The following is a 24,805-nucleotide window of genomic DNA, read 5'->3' on the forward strand; positions in this document are numbered from 1 at the left end:
AAAGGATTCGTCCCGTTATTTTGAATGACGGCCCGGTTGGCGGCCGAGCGGTCTATATCGAGTGGGTGGGAGAAGACTTTAGTCTCTTTTAGCTCCCGTTCCACTTAATCTTCCGCTCGCTCTTCCCTTCCTCCGATGCGTCGTCGCCTTGTTCTTGATCGACAACTGAGGAGGATCCCGTCCCTCTTGCTTCCGGACCTGAGCCCTTAATCTTGTCTTTTCCGGTATGACTCCTCGGTGTCTGTGCTTAAGTCTTTTTCTGGCCAAAATTTGCCTTTTTTTCGGGGACGGACTTGGAATCCTACAGTGTTATGATTCAATTTGATAGCTTCTTCAAAATTTACCTTTTCTTGGAGAGTAGCTTCATCAACATTTACCTTTTTCGGGGTTTTCCAACGACTGGGTGGAAGACCAAGTTGGTCCCCTTTCGCCCCCTTTCGCCCCCTTTCCATTGATCTTTCGCTCGCCCTTCCTCCGACGCGTCGTCGCCCTTGTTCTAATCCAGAACCGAGGAGAATCGCATCCGTCTGCTTCCAGACCTGAGCCCTAATGTTGGTTTTTTCCGGTACCCCTCGGTGTCTGTGCTTACTTCTTTTCCGGCTCTTAGAATCCTGGATTATTGTGGTTCGATTCGATAATTTCGCCAAAATTTGTCTTTTATTTGGAAGTTTCTTTGAATTCTTGAAGTTTTCTTGTTCAGTTCGATTGGTTTTTCATCGGGCTTTGGTCGGATTGTTCATGGCTTTTCCTTTGTTTTGCCGAAGACGATACTTGTCACACGTCTGTTCTTTCTCTCTGTCTGTAGTTTTGTATGAGGATTTTGGGACTTGTTCTGGCATACTGCAAGTTCGTGGCTCAAAAAGTTTGTGCCAAAATGAGTTTCTTTCTAGTATCACAATAACAAAGATTTGTTTTGTTTTCCCTCTGGGCTCTTGGAGTATGCACTCTTCCTGAATTCCTATTTTTGGTGGTGATTAACATGACGGTATCGTAATCTATCGGTCTGCTGTGATTGACGTGAAGTCTAAAGATTGTTAACATGACTCTTTTAATTTTGTTTCTTTTTCTTTTTCTTGGTTATTTCTTGCCAAAAGATTTAGGCTTTCTTGATTCTTGATGAGAAGTTTTTAAATTAGGGTCGCTCTTGGATGTACTGTGTACATGCTATTTGTAAATGTGGGGCTTACTTATGAGCTAAAGCTGTGATTGATATTGTATCGTAGCATGACCAATCTTGGGCCATCGAGACGGGTTACAAAGAGGAGTGCCCGAGATAATATTCAATCCAAAATGGTTCTAGATGTAGATCTCAATTCTCCACCTCTTGAGATCCATGAGCAAGAAGCATCTTCTGGTTCCAGACACCCTGCTGCATCTCATGGAACATCTGCTTCCATCAATCCTCGGCATATTTATCCCAGTGGACAGCATCAGGGTTCTGCCCCACAGCCCTATGATGTTTTAGACAGTTCACTTATTGATGTAGATGCCATCGAGGATGAGGTCCAGATGCTCTCATCCCCAAGAGGGTTTCCTCAGGTTGGTTTGTCATACTGTACTTTTGATTGATGACTTGTTGATTTAGGTGGTTATAATTTTGTGAGTTTTAATTATTCTTATAATTATTCAGTGTTTTGTTGGTTTTGTTTGGCTTGTCCATGTCCATCAGACTATCTCTCCTTGTTCATGCTTGGTTTGTCTCCCTAGTTGGCACCCCTTCTATCAGAATCCTGCTCGTGCCTTGTAACTTTTTTCTTTGTAATTCATCTCCTGCTTTAGGTTGTTGATGTCAGTCAGACATTTGGCTTTACCTCTTCTCCCCCTTGTCGTGCTTCATTGACAGCCTAATTTTATTGGGAAAGCTTGAATGATGATTCTATAGATGTAAGCATTCCCGATATCTTCTTACGCGGTCAATGGTTGTACATTATCTAATCTTGCCATTACTAGTTAGTTTCACATGGTTTATCTGTTTGAACATTCATAGTACATTATCAAATCTTTCCATTACTTGTTTGTACATTATCTAATCTTTCCATTACTTGTTACTTTCACATGGTTTATCTGTTTTAACATTCATAGTATTTATCCTTGTTGGTTTAGGCAAGGAATCATTCTAGGAGAAATCAACCTGTGACAGTAGTCCTCGATGAAGATCTTGACACAAGTTCAAGAATATCAGGTTTGTTTATATTTCATTCTGCCATCATATGGCACTATAATCTCGAAGCTTGCTAATAATTAAGAAATGCAGTTTTTCTTCATCTGCATGCTAAAGCTATCTCTTAGCTTAGTTCTCTCTCTATTTTCTTGTTCTCTAGTTTATGATTTCATAAGACTTGAAACCGTTCTTTATTTCCTTGCACACATTGACATTCTAGAAGAGGATCTTGTTTATCTCTTGATTTTTGTATTTTTTAATCTTCTTCTTTTATAATTTTCTTTGGGGTGCATTCTTTTGTTTTTGAATGGATGAAATTGTGAAGTTCATCAGTCAGCATAGAGGGTGTCTGTGTGAGCAAATACAATTCAGGATGGAGTTCAGAATTTTGATTCTCTCAATTATTTATTAATTTTTGTCGTTGATCCTCATTTTAGCTTTCTTCTATTATCCATAGTATCTTTCACTAACATACTCTTTTACACTATGCCAAACAATTTAATTACTGTTTATGGTTTTTTTTCCGGCTGCTCGATTTGTACACTGAATATCTATATTGGCAGTTACAAGGGTATTAAAAAACAAGGTATGTAATTTCGAATAATACTGCCTGGTACGGGTGGTACATATCGGTCTGTTAGCTGATCGGTACATGGACCGTCCATTACCGGACGAAACGATATATATATATATATATATATATATATATATATATATATATATATATATATATATATATATATATATATATATACCGAGCGGTATACCACTCGGTATACAGTATCGTACTGTACCGAGCTAACGTCGAAATTTCGGTACGGTACGAAATTGCGAACCTTATTAAAAAATATAATTGAAGAAGAAATGAATGAAAAGTGTAAACAAATGCATATGTTAAATAATGCTTCTTTGAGGACTCTCTTTTCTGATCTCCGGTTCTTCTTTTCATTTGATTTCATCCCCATGCCCTTTATCTCTTTCTTCTTCCGGTCTCTTTAGGGTCTATCCATTGGCCCTTGGAGTCAAACTCTTGATCTAGTGCTTAAAATCCTAGACTGGTTTGATTGTTCAACTTGTTTGATGCAAAAACCAAACAATGTGGGATTTTACAGTGTTGGTAAGGACCTGCTAGTTGATAATGATCTTGCATTAGACCAGTCTGACACATCTCTTCATGTGGTTGGTGCATGCCATGGAATTTAAATCAAATCCATACTAGGGCCTTCATTTTTCTCAATCTACCTGGTTTTGACCATCGCATCATTTTCTGTACTAGGCACTTTGAGTTTCTTTGCCTTTGTAATTTGAAATGCGATCATCTGTTGGTTATTCAAGGTACTTTTTTTATTAAGATCTTCATTATGTTCATAGTTTTGAGGAATCCAGACACTTTGGATGAATGACCTTTAGAGTAACACACGATGTAATTGTTAGATTCTGTTAGACTTTGTGACGTTCTTTCATGCTGAAACATTTGTTTGTGACCAACTGAAGTGTCCCTGTAAGCTCTTGTTTCTATTTAGGCATTAAAAGCTTAATAACTTAAAAAATGCTGGATCCATCTCCATGATTTTTCATTCTTAAAAAGATTATGCAGCTGCATAAGCATATGCACCTCCTAGTCCACCCTATTTCTTACATTATAGATTGTTGCTTTTATCTCATGGCTGTCTTGTAGGAAGTTGCAAATAAATTTTCATGTATAACGTTGGTTCGATGTCAGAATGGCTGAAGACATGTTGCATCTGGACCACGTCATCCCTTGCATCTGAAACTTATGTATAGGTTTGTATGGTGTTTCTCTTTCTGGTCTTTCTTGCGAGTGCAAGTCCTTTATCAAGGCAATAAGAAAAATGAATAGCCCATTCCTGTCTGCACCTCGACAATCACATAGCACTAGTTACAAAATTCTGATCTGCTTCTAGCATGTGCCCTGACTTATTATAGAAACAACATCCATAATTCTTTATCCCTGTGTTCTTGGTTGTACTCCTAAACCAAGTTTTACTCCCAGACAGAAGAATTCATAATTCATGCTTACAACCAAGTACAATTCTGTCATTTTTTAATGAAATTTTGATCTTTTTTTAAAAATTATTTCTAATTATGTTTTATGTTAAAGTAATATATTAGAGAATAAAGATGAAATCCTGACTTCGCTCCTGAATGTGCATCATGGATGTGCTGTTGGTTGCTAGTTTTACATGGGTTCTAATTGCTCTTATCCTTCTTCACGTGAAGAGGTCCTCATCTGACTATGACAATGAACAATGGCAATTGAATGACAGATGATTATAGTGATGCATGAGAAATCATCTTCCTTACCTTTTTCTTGTTGGTTTTGATGTTTTTTCCTTGTCATTATCACTTCTTTCTTGATTTATGCTATTCCACATCCTTTTTTATTCTTCCTCTTCACTTGACCTGCAATTTTTCCTTTTTTTTCCTGCCATTCTCCTTTATTGTGATACCATGTTGCTTCTCTGCCCTTCATTGGAGTTTTTCCTTATTCAAGTTTTAAGAACTCTTTTGACATGGTACATAGAGATTAATATCTTTGAAATACATCCTTTTTTGACGTGGGTTAATCTAGTTGGGAACTCAATGTTCAGGTTAGTCTTGTTTTGAATTAAAGAAACTGTTCAATGCTTTTATAGGAGATTTTTTTGGGTATTAATTGCCTGGGCATTCATGTATATGGCAAAAGTAAAAAAGATTGTTTTTTTACAGTTGCTGGTGTTGCCCTTTCTGCCCTAAAGAATTGAAAAGTTGGATTTGTGCACCAGTCTTTTCTGCCCCAAAGAATTGGGTAGTTGGATTTGCTCCAGTAATTGTCATTATTCATTACTTTCTTGTCATAGATTAGATACAACGTTATGACAGACAATTCTTCATTAAAATAGTGCGGAGAAGAGGTGAGAAATAGTTTGAGGCCATCATAAGTTTTGTTAACTACTGATGTTATGCAGTTCAATTTTACCAAATTATATCTGTCTCATTGGGTTTGTTGAACTACAGTTCTACATCATTGTCAAACTACAATTAGCTCCATTCACTGTGTTGCATTTCCTCCTGGTCACATACGTTAGTTACCAACAGGAACTTAACAATGATTGAAGTTTCTGATAGCTCCGGTCACCTTTATCTTGACTAGCATAATGAAATGCCTTCTGATTCTTGAAAATTTTATTGATTTTATGGCTTGAATTTTCTTTATAGTAATTTACTTAAGATTATTTTTCATTTCGTGTTATTTTTTATTCCAATTCATTCCTTTAGATTTTTTCTACCTTTTTTAAAATTTATTATATTATTGATAAGAATATTTGAGGGTTTTTTCTTCCTTTTGTCTTCCTACTACTTAAAATTCGTTCCTTCTGTCTTTGTTACATTGAGTGCCTGTTACTCTTCATTCTACTTTCTATGGTCAGCTAAAGGTCAATGTGTTTTTTGTGTTCTGCTGCAGAGGGATCAGCAACCATATTATCTTTGAATGATCACAATAAGCATGAAAGAAGTTCAAGAAACATTTCAGTTATTAATTGTGAGCTTTATCCAGCTCTGGAAGAGGAGTCCAACGTGAAGGTAAAAATGTGCTAAATTTGATTATTTTTTTCAACTGGTTTTCTGATTGCATTATCCAGGACTTCTTGTTGTTGTTCTACTTTATAGTTATGGGTTCCTTTTGTATTTTTTTTTACTCTCGGCTTCTTTCTTTCTGCTCCCTGCGCTCCTCCTGCTTATCCTTTTTTTTTTTCTTTTTCTAATCCTTTTAAATAGGTTAGTTAAATAGCCAGAATCAGTTAAATGTTTTTGAATTTGATCGGTTCTAGCTTATTTTGACTGATTTCTCTGTGCAAGATCAAGGAATTGTACAAAATTGAATCGGCCTTGGACTATTAGCAATTCAAATGTGTTTTACGATCTCTAGCTTTGTTTTCAAGAAACATTATTTTACAAACAACTTAAGGCTGTAGTTTTTGTTATCCTGTGGAATTCGACAATTGAGAGTCGAATGTTGTGATTTTGGAACCATCGACAATTCTAGTAAGAATGCAGTTCCCACTTTATACCTTCCCTGAAGTCACACCTCATTCGGATCCGAGTGATTTTGGAATTATGTTAGCTCACCTATTGCCTCACAGGTCAGATTTGTGAGAGGGCCACAGAAGGATGAGAGATTTTCTTGAGTGGTCTATCTAGATTCTTTACATTTTATCTTATTATCTATGGTCATGGTTGTCATGTCTTCTCCAATTTTAAGACTCCCAAGCTTAATTCTGGTTGATTTTGAAGCAAGTTGCGTATCGACTTTAAATGCAGGGCAAGAATGTCATGGAAGCCAGGCCGGAGCCGCCAAAGGAACCAGCTTTCATCTGCCCCATCTGCATGGACACACTGGTGGAGCCATCGTCAACTATTTGCGGCCATATTTTCTGCTGCAGCTGCATAAAGGCGTCCGTTAAATCTCAGAAGAAGTGCCCTACTTGTCAAAGAAAGCTAAGCATGAGCAATTTCCACAGGGTGTATCTTCCAACTACTACTGACTGAGGTGACTGCAGAATCGCCTTCTTCCTTCCCCTGTATTTTGAAGCCTCCCCCCTGCTTTGATTAATCTTCATCTCTCTTCTCTCTCTTTCTCTCTCTCACTGACATTATAGATGCTCTTGGCTGTTTTTGTCCGGATCACTTGCAATTATAATTAAAGTTAATGTTTGTGTAGTAGCTCAATATCTTTCTAGCATGTCACAGATTGAGAGGAAGTGGAGCAACAAAGATTAGCCTGTGCTTGATCGCTACTGGAAGCGGAGCATCACAGGTGTGTGCTCGAGCCTGCACGCAGCTTTTTATATTCAGTCTATTTCTTTCATTTTTTTATTCGGGCATTCCCACACATCAAACTGTGTCCAAATCTGACAGTCAATCTTTGACCTTTGTCATCTGATTTGGATCTTCTCTAGCTAGCTAACCTTCCTGCCTCTTTGTTTGTTGGGTAGCACCCCTCACAAGGAAAAAAGCTTGATCCCGAGAGCAACCAATCTCTCTCTCTCTCTATCTCTCCTTCTTCAACGTAGCCATAACCAGTCAGTCTAAACCATCAGGCCAAACCAGCAATTCTTCCATGCAACAACGCGCACACAGGATTCTTGCAGGTATCATCTTCTGCTATCTTCTATATTCCTCCAAACAAATGAGTGAAGAAAAGAGTTGGGGAAGGTTCAAGTCACATGCAGCATCTTGTTGTGGCTTTCATGAGCATCCTCGCCATGTATCGAATTCCCCCATTAAATCCTCGTGAACTGAATGCAGTGTGTTTATCTGGAGGAGTGCATAAGCTTGTTTGCTTAGAGAGGGGCCAAACAGAGACTGATAGCTTTGAAGAGTGGGCAAAAGGAGATGGGGACAAACTTGGAATTTGACCTGCGTCAAAGTTTAGACTGCCTATAAGATACATATGTCACTAGGTTGACTTTTGTGTTTGGACCTTCTTCTTCCTCTCACGACGATAGCAGCGGGCGTCGGTGCGGCATTGTGATGAGAGCAAGCTCTGTTCCCTGTCTCCGCCAGGCCAGGTGAGACGGACGGATGCATGTAAATCTTGCGTTGGATCTTACGGTGCGAAGATCTCGGTCTCCGGGACCCACAGCGGTTCTCCAGAGGTGGGACGGAGAGTGGCGAAGAGACGGGTAAGGATTGATTCTTCTCCCCTGGTGTTGCACGCTATATTCTCTCCCGGACTCGCACCCCACTCCGCGAAGTGAACGCGCCCAAACGAGGAACTCAAAAAGACCGACGCCGCCGCTTTTGACTCGTGTACCGAAACCGAAATCTAACCCTCCTCGGCTTCCTCCTCTCTTCGATCATCTGTTCTTGAGAGAATCCTTCTGAAAGACGAGATTTTTGAGTGTCCTGCTTCGACCAAGCCAGCGGGACAGAATCCTCGGGAAAAAGATACGATCTTTGATCGTCCCACTTCGACCAAGTTACGCTTCGTGTAAAGGAATCTGCTTTGCCGGGAAGTCCACCGCGCAACTCTTATTCCATTGGGTTCGCCGAGTTTACTTGCTTTGTCATGGTGAGGGACTTTCCCTCTTCTGCTTTGTTCTTCTTTTCTTTATCAGTTCAGGATCGATTTTTAGGGTTTTCAGTGTTGCGGCTTTGACCAAAAGTTCTTTTTTTTTCCTGGTGGGTTTGTGGCTTTTGTTTTTATGGAACATGAAATCATCGAACTCTTTGAAGTTACTAAGATAATGCTTTTCTTTTTCCTCCTTTTGTCTTTTTGAATGCCGTTGTATAGCGAATCATTACCGATATGAACAATTGCAGGGCGACGGCCTGAGTTCAAATTTCTCCATTGAAATCTTTAATTTTACTTTTAGTGAGAAAAGGATTGTTTCCGTCGGAGACTATTTAGCTATCTCTCGTTTCATTGCTTCAGTGTTAATTCGTGTTTTGGTGAGATAGTGACTTCAATTGACAGAATTATTATGCTGAAGGAATATGCTAGGAACTGAACTAGTGATGTTGACAGTGCTTATATCTGGTCCTGTTTGCTGTTCAGTTTTCTGAGGCATGAAATCTCCCAACTCTTTTAATGACTTGATTAAGTAATGCTTCATGTTGGTTGTTGTTTGGTCTTTCTTGTATTCATTTCGGTGAATTCCCATGGCATATTCTGTTTACCTCCTGTTTTTTTTCTTTTGTGTGTCAGTGTGTCTGCAAGACTGTCTACAAATTTTATTTTGATTGCACTAAGCTCTATTTTTCCTCTTTCAAAACTTCCTTGCAGGGTTCTCTTGCCACACATCCCTCAGGTCCAAGATTCTGTTCTTGTGCCAACAACCGTACAGCTGCTTTCCTATGTATGGTGTTCATCATCGGGACCTCTTTTGTTGAATTTGATTATATAATGGTATGATTTGTTTTCCTGACTTTGTTTTTGTTGTTTATTTAATTTAGTATCCATTGATTGGTGATCTTAGTTTTAGGCTTTTAGCTGACCCTCTGGACAATTCTAGGAAGATTGTTCTTTTCCCTGACTGAAAGATTTCTTATTAGTTAATATTTTTTGTTTGACTAGAACTTGGAACTTTACTATGTAATTTAGAGTTTGAACTCTTCTGCCTTTTCTTGTCTTGTGTATGTCAACCTTTTGAGATCGTCCATGTAGCTGTTGTACGAGGATTTTGTATACTAAGAAGATATCATCTTACATGCTTTTATCTCTGGAAAACTTAGTTTTTAGCCTACATAAGCTTCTTGGTAAATGTAACTAATCCTACATTTATAAATTGTAAAAATCATATCTTCACTCATGGAAATAATTCCCCTTTTGCAGAAATTGTGGACTGGGATATCAACTGATTTTGTAGCAACTACTCAAGCCAATTCGTGGCACCGTGAGTCTAGCTTGATAAATGTAATTAATCCTACTCTGAAGGTAAATGTAATTAATCCTACTCTGAAGACTGACATATCAGACTTACCCCCTCAAGCCAATTCATGGCACCGTGAGTCTAGCTTGGAGTCCACTCGATCCAATTCATGCAAGGTTATTATTTACGACTTTGGCTTTAAGATCTTTGGTGTCACTTGTTTTGGTCATTTGCACTCTTTAAAGTTTATAACAATTGGTTTAAATGTTATGCTCTTATGATTCAGTTTGTATGGTTTTCAGAGTCCTTGCACATCTCTGGGAAGTGAAGCATTGCCTAAAGGTATTGTTAGTCCGAAGTCAGACTTGGAAATGGTGCCTCTATGGGGTTCTCGAAGAGGAAAGGTGTGTTACTGATCTAATGAGTAAAATCGTCTTATTTTTGTAGGTGTTGTGTATAGGATTTTTGAAGGTATTCTTAAAAAGGTTTCAGTTTTTTTCCAACATATAGGATTGTTCTAGGTACTAATCGAAGATTTCAGTTCATCCCAACTTGATGCATGCTGGTGCCAACATGCTCTATTTCAGCCTGCATCATTTGGAATGGTGCTGATGCCTGGCAAAAGGAGTTTAAATACTCTGTTGGCATGGTGCTGATGCCTGTGATAGCGTTGTGCATGCACAAGCATGATCACGGGCAACCTCCGTTTCAATATGTTGTTTGAAGTCATTATCTCAGAACTTGGATCAATATTTGTGTGGTGAGGAAGAGAAAATTTTGGGTCACTACCAAAACTATTCGTTCCATAGACTTCTAGATTAAGTAATGGATTAGGATTATTGTCTACCTCTCCACCCTCTTTATTCTCCTTGGCATTTTTGTCGAACTTAACTGTGATTCATGTCAACTCTTTCCGAATGTTGGGAACAGGATGGTGTCAGTTTACAGAAGAGCTTATTGGCGATTCCAGTTGGAATAAACCAAAAGGCCATGGTGAATCAGATTGTAATGAAGGTTAAAATAATATCATGACCTCGTGTCTATATGGTAAAATCTTTACATAAAGTTCCAGTTTTGCTAAATACTTTTTGTTTGTATTCTAGTTTGTTTCCAGTGATTTCACCGTGATGCTTTTTCACTATGATGGTGTTGTTGATGAATGGAAAGATTTACAATGGAGTGACAGTGCCCTACATATTTCTGCAATCAATCAAACAAAATGGTAATTTAGTTGATCATCAAAATGTTCCCCAAATTATGGCTGATATTGTATTCTTCGACTATGTAGCCCGTACTAAAAACAATAATCTTTTGCAGGTGGTTTGCTAAGCGCTTCTTACATCCAGACATAGTTGCACCGTACAAGTATATCTTCCTATGGGATGAGGATATCGAGGTGGAAAATTTTCATCCTAAAAGGTTGGTGTTTTTTATCATGAATTTGTTAATAGAACTAAAAAAATTATAATGTTTTTCCAGGATCTCAAATCTAAATTTGAAGGTCGTGTCATAGACTTCTCACTGCCGGCTTTTTGATGATTTCTTTTGAATGGTTTTGCATTCTGGCCATGAAAAATTTTCATTTATTTGCTATTCTTTAAGAGAACTGAGATGTGAGAAGTTTTATTTGTAGTATCATGCTGTACTAGTGAAGTTGGACTTCTTGTTGTTTACTGAGCAGTTGAAATGGGTTAACTTTACCGGGAACCATTTCTAAATCGGTGTTGTATGACAGATAGATCTGATCAACAGTTTAGTTCGATCTTGATTAACTGACACATGTAACTCCTGCAGATACTTGATGATTGTTGAGAGGGAAGGCTTAGAGATATCACAACCTGCACTTGACCTTGCAAAATCTCGGATTCATCATCAAATTACAGCACGTTTAAGCAAACGAGTCGTACACAGGTGCTGTTTTATCTTGTTTTTCTAGTAGAACCAGTCATTATTTGGCTATTCATTTCATTGCAAGTAGATTCCATTTCATACTCAGTACTCATAGTATTGAATGGAAAATATCGAAAACCAATATTTATTTTCCAATTAACAGAAGGATGTACAAGTTCAGTGGTGACAAAAAATGTGATGATAACAGCAGTCAACCTCCATGCACTGGGTAAGGTTCTTTTCCCCAACCAACCATATTGAAATATTTTTCTATTGAAACAGAGAAGGATCATCTGTTATCATTTTGTGACTACACAATAAGTGTTTAGGGTTAAACATGATACTATTTTAGATCTGTGTTTCATCATATTCATAGTTGGACAGGGAGTGATTAATAATATAAGCATCATCATCTTATCCTGATAAATAATTTGTAGACACTGGGAAATCTGGAATTAAGAACGAGAGATGGAAATTTGCTTTCTGAATTAATTCAAAAATACAAGTTAAGCCATTTATTCTCATTTTAATTAAGAGATTCAGTAGTGGATATACATAATTAATTCAAAAATATGGTACATCTGTAGCAGATTATTTTAATTTTGAACCATAACTAAACCAAACCGAACATACCTAAGTCAATTCAATTATGTTGCTGGAATGAGAAGCTGAGGCCACATTTGAAGTTATAGCTCAAAGCTGGAAAATTGGTCATTCATTCTCATATCATAATCTGCAATTTTCGTTCTAGCTTAATGGACATATTTCTTTGCTGTTTTGAATGATTGCAAAAGTATATTCCATAACCTATTGTCGGTGAAAGCTAAGCATTTACTACGATTTTCATTCTTAAACGTTTACCACTACCCTCGATGCTGAACATTTTCGTTATCGCAGATGGGTAGAAATGATGGCTCCTGTTTTCTCGAGAGCTGCCTGGCGCTGTGCGTGGCATATGATTCAAGTGTGTGGAAAATGTCTTAATTCTTTGTGCAAAATTATATTCACGTTTTTGTCTGTCTCATTTTAATACATATTTAAATTTTATCCAAGCACAAGGCACACAGCACTAAAACAATATCTTATTTTTTGAGACATATGTCGCGTGTCTTTCTACCGAAATATGTCGAACTAACTTTTCTCATGTTGCATTTGTTTGTAGAATGACTTGATTCATGCATGGGGTCTCGATATGAAGCTCGGTTACTGTGCTCAGGTAATGTTTGATGGACAATACCGGCATGTGTGAAATATTTGTTTGTCAAGAAGAAATCTCAGACAAACCACTTTTGACAGGGTGATCAGAGCAAAAACATTGGAGTGGTGGACAGTGAATACATAGTTCATAAGGGGCTGCCGACGCTTGGCGGGTTTGATGAGAAAATGGTGAGTTACTACAAAGAACAAATACTTCATCTAAACAAATAAGATGCCAAACCTGTTATATTGGTGATGATAAAAATCCACCTAAATCTTAATCTGAAAAGTCAAATTGATGTTAAACGATTCCTCTTTTTTGGGAAAAAAAACCCGAATTTTATATTTCTATTATTCCCTTTATATTATTATATATGTAATTCCTATTGTACTATGCTACTATGGTATATGGAAGTCTTCCTGCCTTTGCCTGTACAAATAGGTTAATGAGCTGAATCATGTAAATATCTATGTTTTGTCTCTCTGTCTCTCTCCCTCTATTATCCAATAGATGCATGTCAGTCTCCATTGTGACCAGAACATGTCTTTGTTTTGTTGTTTCCATCTAAATCTCATTACCTTAGACCAGCAGGAAATGATTCACATGGTGTTGTGATATTCATCTTCTTTCTCTTTCTCTTCTATTCTATCCATCGACACGCATGACTTAATCGTGTGTTGGATGAACTCAGGTCAGAGCATCGGGTAAACCAAATCTCTCATCTTCTTTCTCTGTAAATTATAGATTCCTGATGAATCTGACTGGTAGTTTTGTATGTGCAGGGATCTACTGGTTCGCCTGCCGCTAAAGATAGATCTGCAGTAAGTACTACATTTTTATATACAGTCGAATATGGTTTTTCGATTATCAGTAACCGATCCCAAAAAATTGTGGCAGATGAATAATTTAGCCTTACTTGGCCATTATTTGTGCAAGATCAAACTTACATCCTCAAATACAACTTATTTGCTTATTATGGATTGAAATAAATGAAAACCTAAGAAACTTTTTCTCTATTGCATTTACCATATTGCTTTTCGACACCATTTAGAGGTTATATCATCTGATTGGATTGAGCTCTCGTACGCAGGTGAGGCGGCGGTCTTCTGTCGAATTGGAGATCTTTCGAAAAAGATGGCAGAAGGCTGCGACCGAAGATAATTGCTGGATCGATCCATATCCTGAACTCGAAACAAACTCGAGGAAGCAGTAATGTAACTCATTAACAAAACCTCAAGTTAGACAACAAAGTCCGAAGTATTTAGCCAGTGTATGATCGATGAGCTCAACACACAAAGAATTGCCACCAGCATTTGCGAAGAGAGCCAAATTCTAATCTATGCTTCCGGTAAGCAGAGATATATTACATGAGTCATATCGTTAAAAGTATAATGTTTTCGATTCTTTGATTCTTTCCTGTAACATTTTTATTACCTTGTGAACTTTTGTTGTACTCATAGCTTGAACAGCTTTTATTAGATTCTGAAGCTGAAAAAGCCAATTGCATGATTTTTTTAAATATTTTTACATGGATTGGAACATGAAAGCTATCTATCTATCGTCTATTGATATGAATTGTAAAGCAATGCATTAACCATTAGGATGTGTCAATTGCATGATCTCACTATCTTATTGTGATGTTATTCACAAGTTCAGGGTCGGTTCTTCATGCTTAAAACTTGTATTTAGAGAGTCCAAAGTCACAAGAAAAGGAACACAGAGCTTGATGTTGGCCTCAGTTATTCCTGCAAGTTTTTATTGCAGGAGATCATTACACACTCAAATTCATCTTTTCAACATCTTTATCACCATTCCCCTAAACCACCCACCAACTCCACATCATAGCATCTTTGACTCGTCCATCCATTACTAGTTTAGACAACCAGTTAATGAGCACAAGAATGCATGAAGTTGGATTGCAAGCATCAGAAAGATTTGGATTTCTCAAAAAGCCTAAACAAATGTCAGGATGACTATGATATAGATTTTCAAATAATGTATATTTCACCAGAAAAGAAATGTTCTCTCTTCCCACAGACCAAATTGGTAGTTCCTCTGTACATGAATTCTGACAAAGATGACAGTAGTTAGTGTCAGGTACTGCATTACCCTTCACTTTAAAGCCTACAATTAAACATGAGAAGAATTCAAGCCTCTGTACTTGAATTCTCACAAAGACAACAATGATGCAGCAGTCTCAAAAGATCTGATAATATGAGAAGGATTCTAAACACTTCTCCGCAATCTCCATATTAAACATGAACAAAGTAATTTCTCAAATGCACTTTTAACTTTACAATTGACCTGATGATAGTTCGTGAACTCACAAATTTTCACAATTTTGAGTAACACCAGAGCCAGAAAGGTTATAGGCTAATGATTGCAGAAAGATTAAGATCATAAAGCTACTCAATTTTCTGTCTGATAAATGATCATGTTTACAATATACCATATTAACCGTGAAAGCCTTGTCAACAAAAATTGCTTTCAATCAAGAAACTTACATATGCTGTATGTCTTTTTACCTATTTTACATTCGATGCCACTGGTCTTGCAAGTAAAGATGTGACCACCACATGACAGGTTTGCATTTTTGTAGGATCTGTCAATTTCTTCAATACCCTGCTTTAACCTGTCGCTCATATCTCCTGATCCCCATAACAATGATATGTGGGGTCGTGGATTCTGCCACCAGGTAAATGCAACATTAGAATGACTGTGTCGATTTTAGATTTCACAAGATAGTCATATACTAATCTCCACAATGGAATAACGTTACACTTGTAAGGTAAATAGCTTTCTAGAACCATCATGCAATGATTCTGTAACTTCAAAATAGATGATTCATCTAATTAATCGACCACTTGAAAACTTAAATATGGTACCAATAGACTGACCAATTGCCTAGTAACAATGAATATAATAATAAAAATAAACATATATGTACAGGTATTGAGCTATTTATACTGATGGTCGGATCGATAAAATACCAATCACTACAAACTAGTCCAACTGGTATTTAAATCTTTGCCCCATGTAATATATGACAGGAATGAAGCAAATAAAAGGGTAACAATTGGTTCAAAGGAATGACTAGGGAGGGTTAAGACCAAGGCTTCACTTAAACAAGCATGACGAGAAGCACCTTGATGCTTAACATTTTAAAGGTTGGTTGACCAATTTAAAGAAGTAAATAAAAGGATGATTACGTGTAAACAACTTGTGCCATCCTTATATCCTTCTACACAATGAGCTGTGCAGGTAATAATTATGAACTTCATGAAGAGTTCATGATAACATGACAAGATGCCAACGAATTTGGAGCAGATCACACAGAAACTCTCATCTGGATCAATAAGTTCATGCCTATGTTAATTTCAGTGACAATAAGCAGTACTTAATTATATTACAGAGCATTGATGGCAAATCACTAAAACAGTATACCTTATAAAACTCAGGGAGACCATGCAATCTATATATCACGTCAACAATATGAATCTGCTTAGTTATCTGTAAACAAGAAGACCAACATTAGTAGAAGGTAAGTTGACAAACATTAGTAATAAATCCTTAATTTGACACATACAAGTAAATGGTTGATGGGCTAAGGTACAAGATTAGTTTGCTAGAGGAACTTTATACAAGTGGCAACCAAAATTGTTGGAAGTTATTTCCAGTATTATGAGCATAAACAAGAAACTAAGTCAAACAGATGTGTATTGAATCCTTGAAGAACTAGCAATTTTGGTAACTGTTTGCTCCAAACACTGTTATACAAGAATTCTATTAATCAGGCCCCAGAAATTGGATCAACAACAATCCAGAAAGTAGCCATAAAACTATAAATGATAATACACAAATCATTTGTTCCCTGCTTCTCCAATAATTCGAAGCAATTCGACACTTATAGGTAAAGAAAATTTCTCAAATTTTGCAATTAACAACTTGATACACTACTGTAGACAAAATGAGCCATATGTCCAAGGTGCAAAGACCACAACCTGGATTTCATTTGACTAGAAATTGCTGCAGCAGACATTGTTTATTCCCTTGACTAATATAGGCCTTTCTTGGAAAATAAATATATAAACCAGAGTATATGGTGATGCCAACTAATATAATTCAAATGACGGCTCACAAACACTAATCTGCTTCGCGCAATATACTGTGAGTTCTTATTTAAATAAATATTTGTAACAATACAAAAGAAACTGTCAAATTTCATCTTTTTACAAGATCCAACAGTACTTTGATATCTTAGAACTGATATCTGGAACAAAAACATCTTGATCATCATGATTTTGTCCAGACTTTCTGTCTCAGCTCGGATACTATCATACCTTGGTTCATCTGACTTCGACAACTTACTTAGGACATCTAAGAAAAGGAGAAATCTTACAGTGACACCAAGGCCCACCTCCAAAAAATTTTATTGCCAAAAGACTTTTTTCCCTGGTCCATTAAGCGAAATTTTGAAGGGAAAAAAATACATCACCTATTCAAACAAGTAAAGACGACTCAGAAGACTTCAATTCGATAAGTTATTAATAGGTTCCATGCCTAATCTAAATCTAACCTAAGACAAGAAAAGGCCTTTCCCAGCACAAAAGGAAAATAACATAAAGCAATGATGAACAGCCAGCCAATCATCAACTAGCAGAAATTGCAATATGTGCAAAATCTCTCATAGATACCTCTGATAGACCACCACCAAGAACTTCAAGTGCAAGAAAAGAGCGAGTTTGCTCATCATTGACAAAAACATCCCACTTGTTGAACTCTACCCTGTACCTGTCTCCTATAAGAATATAAAATTAATAACAGAATGGAGTATGGTGTTAGAGCAAAATTTAAATTCAGAACATGGTTTATTCAAACATTTTATTGTGCAGTTGTTTCAAAGTGGAAAACATATGCTGACCTTCTCTGAGATTGGAACTTCTGACGAAGCATTGCCACGATGGAATCGATTTGATGCACTTTAATAGGAACAGTTCTTCCCAAACTAACATGGAATTCTCTTCCTAGGAGCATCTGTTCTAGCTTCAGATCATCTCTGCATAACTCGGCAAGAGGGTAATCAATATCAACAGCATAAAGACCAGGCACCAGAGATGCAATTCTTTTTACAAAAAGCGCTACTGGCATCTTCATTGTAGTTGGTATAACAACTGCAAAATAGAGTGCAAGGTTGTTCTTACAATATCGAAAAGAAAAAGAAAAAGAAACAAAATTTCTAGGTTCAGAGCAATTGCAAAAATTCAGAACTGCTGATCTGACATAACATTTAAGAACACAGTTATCACACTTCAGTCAGAACATTTTATATTCACACATTTTGTAGATCACCTAATCTGGCAAGTGCATAATTCTAGATCACCTAATCTGACATAACATATGAGTTCCTAGCTCATATCTTCGGGGCATTATATAGAGTATTCAGGTAGCAGGATACATGGAAAGCATTTTCTTAAAAAGCAAAATCATGAAGCAACCGAAAACGTTTGCAACGAGACCTGGTACGTAAACGTGAAGAGCATAATTTCCTTCGACATGTGGGAAGCTTCTGATGCGGCTACCTTGAGTAGTTGATGAGAAATCTAAAAACACGGAAAGCTCATATCAGAAACAACTCAAATCAATAAAACAATAATCTCTCTCTCGAAAAAAAAAGAAGAAGAACAAAATATTAGAAGTAAACCCTTATGGAATTCCTATACCAAAATACGCAAAAGCGTCAATTTTTTTCTTTTTGAGAACACTAAGAGAGTATTCATGCGAAGAACAGAAGGGGACTAAATGAAGGTGGAATCTTCTAAAACAAGCGTTAGATAAACAACACCAGAGTCCAAACAATAGCTCCAACCCCTCCTGCCCATAAACGAAACCCTAATTCCAAGATAATCTAAATCGGAGATTGGAGGAACTCCCTTGCAATCCACGCCTCCTGTGTCATCAAATCGAGTGGCACAGAAAGGGAAAAGAAAAGAAGTTTGTTTGCGATACCTAGAACATTGGGGGATTGGAGGAGATCGAGAGGCGGCGGCGGCAAAGGGTCCAGTTGTTCAAGATTCGAACGACCATTGACGGAATCTGCCTTGCTCCTACTACTACCACTACTACTCCTGCTGCCGACGATGGGAGGAGCAGCGGCCGAGTCGTCTGCGTCGTCCTCTTCCGAGTCCGAGCCGTACGTCGCCCTCAGCATCTCCATCCCACTCGTCCTCTTAACACCAACCGACGACTCCACAGCATTGCCCTTTTATATGCGTGTCCAGCCTTCGCTGTTTGAGAGAGGCAAGCCGACGCAGTGGGACCGACGGTGGGTCCCGCATTTACTCCGCTCAAATAATAATACTCATTATTATTATTATTATTATTATTATTATTATTATTATTATTATTATTATTATTCAAAACGTTGGATTATTAAACATGTTAGTTAAAATTCAATTATTTAGAATATCCATTAATCAAATTTATGATAAATATTTGGGATCTGTATTGCCAACATGGTTCAAACATGCTTCACTCCATAACATTATATCCCTTTCTCATTGATTTTAACATGTCACAAACATAGGTATACAGAAATATGATGCAAAGCTCAGATGACAAAGAGTATAGTTCATCATATACCATATGCATACATACATAACTCTATTGATTCAGTATGAAGAAAAGGGTGCCTGAAAACCTTTAAAGATGATCAAACAAACACAACACGGGAGGAGACAAATTCATGGTGTCGGATGCTTGGTGACCGCATTCAGGATGTCGGTGTAGGAGATAATGCCAACTAAGGTGTCGTCGTCCAAATCAGCATCTGTGACCCATACATGGGTGGCCCTGTGGGACAGCATCTGGGCCATGACGGCAGCCAGTGAACTCGTGTGCTTGCAGGTCCAGGGTGCGCTCCTCCCGCGGTACATGCTCCTCAGCCTCCCGATCGACATCTGGTTCACCTGATTACTGAAGAACCCGATACTCCTGCTGCTGAATTTCCTAGGTCGTGATGAGTCTCCAGCCCCAGTATCACCTGCTGATGAATCAATGGGGAGTTCCGGCACGGAAACTGGTGTGGTGCCATAATCATCTGCTCCTACAACAAATTGTCCGGCTGACAAGTTTGCCATAGCCCATGCGGCAGCCAAGTAGTCACATTTCCATAGCTTATATGCAGATATATCTCCTATTATCTTGTGACTGCCTTCGGAGTTTGTCTCAACAACTGCAATCGCGCATGGGTCATGAGGAATCTTATAGATGGCTTCAAGGGCAGGTGAGGAGGCTTCAATGTAAGCATAGTTTGAACCAATGGCTCCGACCGAGGAGATTGAAGATAAAGGAAGCGGGGCTAGAGCACCGAGGCAACCTATCAGAAAACGGACCACATCTTCCCGAGAGAGGCAGCAAAACTTATTGTCAGGGAGAGCAGAAGTTGACGGTCGGTCACTGTTGCTTTCTCCACCCAAGGATGAGCTCTGAGTGTTCTTGAGCCATCTACCATTGTAAAGAATGGAAAAGCGCTTGCTGAAGCCTTTCCACACGATGCTTTTGCGCACAAGGAGGTGCCTTACCCCTTGTTTCATCATCTCCAGTGCATCAATTAACCTAACAGTCCAAAGACAGAATATATGTAAACCAAGAGGAAAAGCTCTTTGTAAGAGAGACTGACAAGATAAACAAAGTCAATGATTAGTGCTGCAACAACCTTGAAGCCAAAGTTAACCCACATCTTCTTTGCTTCCGACAGAAGGTATGAGAACTGACCAGAAAATTGCATCACACAGCGATAACCAAAGAAATTCTTATTTTGAGCAATCAGGCAGATTATTAGCAGTGCTGATATTGGTAAATACATCCAAACAAACTAAAGTGCAAGACATACAAAACTGGAAAAAAAACCAGCAATCGTAAATCACCTTGAACTTTTCAGTAATAAAGTTTCAGATACTAAACTCTTTTGATGATACTAAACTAAGGCCAGCTTTCTTTTAAAAAAAATGTTCGGCTAGTGCAGAAGAAACTTATATGGAGTGCATTCAGAAACCTCACTGGGGATTAGGCAAACTATGAAAGACTGTATCTGACAAACTTTGACTAACAGAAGCTTTCTGAGGACAAAGACATCGAAGCTAGTATCAGAATGAGCATCTTTAAACCATAACAGGAGCTAGATGTGGTCAAGCACCAAGCCAATAAATCAACTTCGTTAATGAAAATCTATGTCAATAAATCAACTTGACCAGTGAGATCAATCAACAAACAAGTTTTTCGGATACATAAAGTTTACCAATCAATTACTAACATGGAATTTGGGGTCACTACAAATAACGTTAATTACGATTTCTTACTTGCCTCTTAAATGAAAAGGATAGATATTAGATATTCCATTTTATAACATACCTGTTGCTTTCTCCGAAGCTTTTATATGAGTAGAAAATTTGTTCTTTCATTTTCCAAACAACTTGGTTGCAGTTTCTATATGAACATCACACAGTACAAAGTATCATACAGATCATGTGGTCACATGTCCATCTTAAAATGTAGTGGATAGAGGGAACAAAACCTACATGGTCAACAATAATGATACTAAAATATTATGCAAATATGGCGTTGTCGGTGCCCTGCACCAAGAAATTAGATAACTAGAAAACATAATTAAGTAGACAGAGTTATCTCCACCCAATTCTCATTCTAGAAAAGGACAACTGGCGGAGGACTAAGAATTGGCACTTCCATAGTAATAGCTCAACAAGCAAGATCAATCACTAAACTAAGCCTGTGGCAAGTACATCACCTAAATAATTTCAAGTGCTGCAGCTATCAGATTCCAGTCAAATAGCCCTAATATGTAACAAGATTTGGCGAGCTGATCGAGCGTACCAATCAAACCCTCTCATGAACCATAAAGACAGCCAAGAGGTGGCAAAAGATCGCACCTTGTTCCAGGATCCACCTCCTTCAGCAGGCTGGGGTTGGGCGCCACCAGCTCCGAGACCGGCGTCCTCATGGCCCTCTCCTGGTCGGCGCCGGCCCGGGCGAGGAAGGCCACCACGTCCAACGAGGTCAACATCCCGATAAACCTCTCAGCCGAAGGTGGCGGCGCCGGCTCCATCGGCCTCCTCCGCCAGACGGCGATCGCGCCGTCCGCGGAGTCCCCGATGGCGCGGACGGCCGCCTCGACCGTCTCCGCCTCGGAGAACTCGACCAGCTCGGGCTTGCCGAGGGTGAGGTCGCCGACGACGTGGTGGAGGAAGACCCGGGCCATCAGGGTCGCTCGACGGGGGTTAGGAGAGGGAGTGGAGGAGCGTGAGGTGGAAGCGGAGGAAGCCCGCTATGGGTTTGCACCGGGTCGATTGGAGCGGGCCGGCCACCGGTTCGGGGATGGTGCGGGCAACGCCGGTCAATCTAGCGCAGGTGGCGTGATTGGCCATGGAGAAGAGGAAAAGCCCATCGAAGTATGTCTACGAAAAGAATAATCGCAGTAATGACGACGAGCCGAAGAAGAGGGTGGAGAAAGCGAGCGCTCCTAATGAGAGCATATATATATATATATATATATATATATATATATGGATACGTAATTGATAAAATATATAGAAATATATATAATTGTATTAAATATATATAAATGGATTATATATATATATATATATATATATATTGTATTCAACAAAATGCATAAAACAAATGCATAAATTGAATAAAATTAGAATATAAAAGATATGAATAAACCAAATGCATCAACTTAGTTGAGTCATGGATTATATGATTGAGAGGTGATTATGTTTTAGCAGATGTGATATATCAATTATTAGTTGTTCTTTTTCTTTTTATTTCCCTACCAATATAGTGACATTTTTCTTCCATTGAATCTGAAATCACAGCTTTTAGATGTGCTGTTTCACTTTCTCCACCCTATCCAAAAGTGGAGTTGAAGAAGCAATAATAAAAATTATATAATAATTAAACTTTTATTGTACAATAAAAATTATACAATAATTACCTTTATAAGTTCAATATAATAAAAATAATAAAGTTACATATATATATAACTCAAGTTAATTACTATTAATCATGATTATTAGTGGATTTAATTAAAAATAAATTTTAAATATCTAAGGTATTAATATTATTATTTTTAATAATAAATTTATCTCCATATTTCCTAATATCTAGAAAAATGTATTGAAAGAAGTGTTAATGTCATTATACTAATAGTCAATTGATGCAAGGGATTGAGACAAGTATTTAGAAAAAAGATATAATTTTGCCTTTAAATTTAAAAGAGAATAAGTACAAAATTACTACTTTAAAAAGATATATACATGTATTATTTTTTTTCTTTCCAACATGTTGCAAGTACAATTAAAGGCTACAATGTACATACACTTTGATTTCCTAAATGCTTGTGGTGATGGGGATTGAGATGGGTGTCCAATTTTGTCCACACTTATTTCTTTAGCATTGATCAGAGGGACCAAACAAAATAAAATATGATATCCTGAGATGTCAATGTGATGCATTTAAATAACTTATCCAAGGCAGATGGCACACCAAATGGTGTGAAATGGCACTCCCAAACATGAGTTCTTTAATCTTGATCATGTTGACAAAAAATAAAATCAGATGATTAACAAATAATATAAATGGAAGTAGAAAACAATCACAAGAGAATGTGCATGAACTCTTTGACATTTGGAGTGGATTTATCTTTCTCTTGGAATGGATTGATGGCAACATGAAGAAGGTTAGGTTGTGAGAGCCCCTGTGGTCCTTTGTAGGACCTCATCAAACCATATGTGCCTTCACATTTCATGGATCTAACTTTGTGTTGCTTTCATTCATTGCATTTAAAATTGATCTCCAACCATCTCATGCCTCATCTAATCTTTTTCACTTTCCAGTTTAATCCTCCATGGAAAGTGAAAACAAAATTGAATTGATTTTTATAGACTTGATCAGTATACTATCATTAATTTATCAAGTTAGTAATCAATTAGTTATATTGTCAAATTGGATTGTAACATATGATATTAAAATCAATCTAATACTAGACAAGAATAAAATTAAGAAGACTTGTATCATATTGTGAAATCATTATTGGGCCAAAGCTCATTTACACTCAGCTACAGTTTGATTTTGGACTATATTAGTTTTTGATAAAAAAAAATATTAAGACAAGAGAGATTCATAATTTCAATCTAATCCCACATTAAAAATAAAAATATTCTTAAAAAAAAAGATCTATAAGAATTGAATGAGTATATTATCACAAACTTGTATCATTATAAACTCATTAAGTTAATAGATCAATTATCTCATCGAATCTCGATGTTTAAGATTATAAAAGTTATATTATGGTATCATAATAAATATGATTTTAAATAGAGTTACATCAAGCAAAGATTAATTTGATACAAAGCACTGTCAATTTATCTTCCTGATTGATACTATTAAGCTACCTACTAAACCAATCCAAAGGCTTGGCTTGCAAGGAGGCCAAAACCATGGGAGATCCCAAGGATTGATGAGAGCACTTCTTTTTCCAGCTTCTGGTGGCTTCTCATGGAGAAGGGGAGGGGCTCAGTGGAAGTGATGGACCGTTTGACTTGAATGCTAAGAAAAGGAAAGCTCCTTCTCTCTTCTTATTTGTACATGGCATAAAGTTTCAGCTTTCTTCTTGTAGTTTGGCTTCCACTCTGCCACTGACATGGCTGAAGCTTGACCACATGAACCTCCATTGATTTGGCTCTGAGGTCTTCTTCCTCAAGGAGTTACTAGAGATTTCCACATGTGGAGGAGTCCCAAGCTATGGTGCCTGCAATCACTTTGAAGAAGAAAACGAGCAATTCTAGACTCTTATCATTCTTTCTTGCTTGCCTATCGTATTAAATCTGAATTCATTTTTATTTATTTCTATCTCGATTTATCCTTACAATATCTTTTGGATTATTTGAGACTTCAAAACAAACAAAATATAATGAGATATTCTAGAACACGAATGATGACTCATCCTATGATACTCATTATAGGATCCAATAATTCTCGACTTCTTCACTAGTTTTTCACTAGAAAAATATTAATGATCATATTTAATATACATTGGTTAAGATCGTACAACTCTCTAAAATGAAATAACGAGGATATATCATGATTCATCATATTCTAAAT

The 24,805-nt window shown here is 37.5% G+C and overlaps 4 protein-coding genes across 11 annotated transcripts; 2 read left to right on the top strand and 2 right to left on the bottom strand.

Moving 5' to 3' along the window:
• The first annotated feature begins 35 nt into the window (after window positions 1–35).
• On the top strand, window positions 36–7,140 carry LOC135625469 (uncharacterized). 5 transcript variants are annotated; one of them, XM_065130330.1, is made up of 6 exons: window positions 36–565; window positions 1,224–1,539; window positions 2,104–2,182; window positions 5,628–5,746; window positions 6,485–6,713; window positions 6,914–7,140. In XM_065130330.1, the coding sequence occupies exons 2-5, from the start codon at window positions 1,225–1,227 to the stop codon at window positions 6,710–6,712; spliced, it is 741 nt and encodes a 246-aa protein (XP_064986402.1). In that variant the 5' UTR covers window positions 36–565; window position 1,224; the 3' UTR covers window position 6,713; window positions 6,914–7,140. The 5 variants fall into 5 exon arrangements, with proteins under 5 accessions (XP_064986402.1, XP_064986399.1, XP_064986398.1 ...); XM_065130327.1 differs by having other exon boundaries at window positions 38–224; window positions 6,904–7,140; XM_065130326.1 differs by having other exon boundaries at window positions 38–224.
• Window positions 6,908–14,144, top strand: LOC135625465 (uncharacterized). 3 transcript variants are annotated; one of them, XM_065130321.1, is made up of 16 exons: window positions 6,908–6,980; window positions 7,159–7,314; window positions 7,472–8,237; window positions 8,952–9,074; window positions 9,501–9,713; window positions 9,840–9,941; window positions 10,468–10,551; window positions 10,641–10,759; window positions 10,855–10,956; window positions 11,332–11,448; window positions 11,591–11,656; window positions 12,325–12,391; window positions 12,590–12,643; window positions 12,724–12,813; window positions 13,408–13,446; window positions 13,716–14,144. In XM_065130321.1, exons 3-16 carry the CDS (start codon window positions 8,235–8,237, stop codon window positions 13,836–13,838), a joined length of 1,302 nt encoding a protein of 433 aa, XP_064986393.1. In that variant the 5' UTR covers window positions 6,908–6,980; window positions 7,159–7,314; window positions 7,472–8,234; the 3' UTR covers window positions 13,839–14,144. The 3 variants fall into 3 exon arrangements, with proteins under 3 accessions (XP_064986393.1, XP_064986395.1, XP_064986394.1); XM_065130322.1 differs by lacking the exon at window positions 7,159–7,314 and having other exon boundaries at window positions 6,923–6,980; XM_065130323.1 differs by lacking the exons at window positions 7,159–7,314; window positions 7,472–8,237 and having other exon boundaries at window positions 6,915–6,980.
• An 872-nt stretch (window positions 14,145–15,016) lies between these two features.
• On the bottom strand, window positions 15,017–18,871 carry LOC135625468 (uncharacterized). Its single transcript, XM_065130324.1, has 6 exons — window positions 18,632–18,871; window positions 18,142–18,225; window positions 17,547–17,796; window positions 17,320–17,416; window positions 16,070–16,135; window positions 15,017–15,310 (listed from the first exon to the last, which is right to left on the bottom strand). The coding sequence occupies exons 1-6, from the start codon at window positions 18,837–18,839 to the stop codon at window positions 15,113–15,115; spliced, it is 903 nt and encodes a 300-aa protein (XP_064986396.1). The 5' UTR covers window positions 18,840–18,871; the 3' UTR covers window positions 15,017–15,112.
• A 281-nt stretch (window positions 18,872–19,152) lies between these two features.
• LOC135625470 (CBS domain-containing protein CBSX6-like) lies at window positions 19,153–22,152 on the bottom strand. 2 transcript variants are annotated; one of them, XM_065130331.1, is made up of 3 exons: window positions 21,571–22,152; window positions 20,340–20,393; window positions 19,153–20,239 (listed from the first exon to the last, which is right to left on the bottom strand). In XM_065130331.1, the coding sequence occupies exons 1-3, from the start codon at window positions 21,897–21,899 to the stop codon at window positions 19,366–19,368; spliced, it is 1,257 nt and encodes a 418-aa protein (XP_064986403.1). In that variant the 5' UTR covers window positions 21,900–22,152; the 3' UTR covers window positions 19,153–19,365. The 2 variants fall into 2 exon arrangements, with proteins under 2 accessions (XP_064986403.1, XP_064986404.1); XM_065130332.1 differs by lacking the exon at window positions 20,340–20,393.
• Window positions 22,153–24,805: the final 2,653 nt, after the last annotated feature.

This window comes from Musa acuminata, chromosome BXJ2-10 (assembly GCF_036884655.1).
Source record: "Musa acuminata AAA Group cultivar baxijiao chromosome BXJ2-10, Cavendish_Baxijiao_AAA, whole genome shotgun sequence".
NCBI classification, from domain to species: domain Eukaryota; kingdom Viridiplantae; phylum Streptophyta; class Magnoliopsida; order Zingiberales; family Musaceae; genus Musa; species Musa acuminata.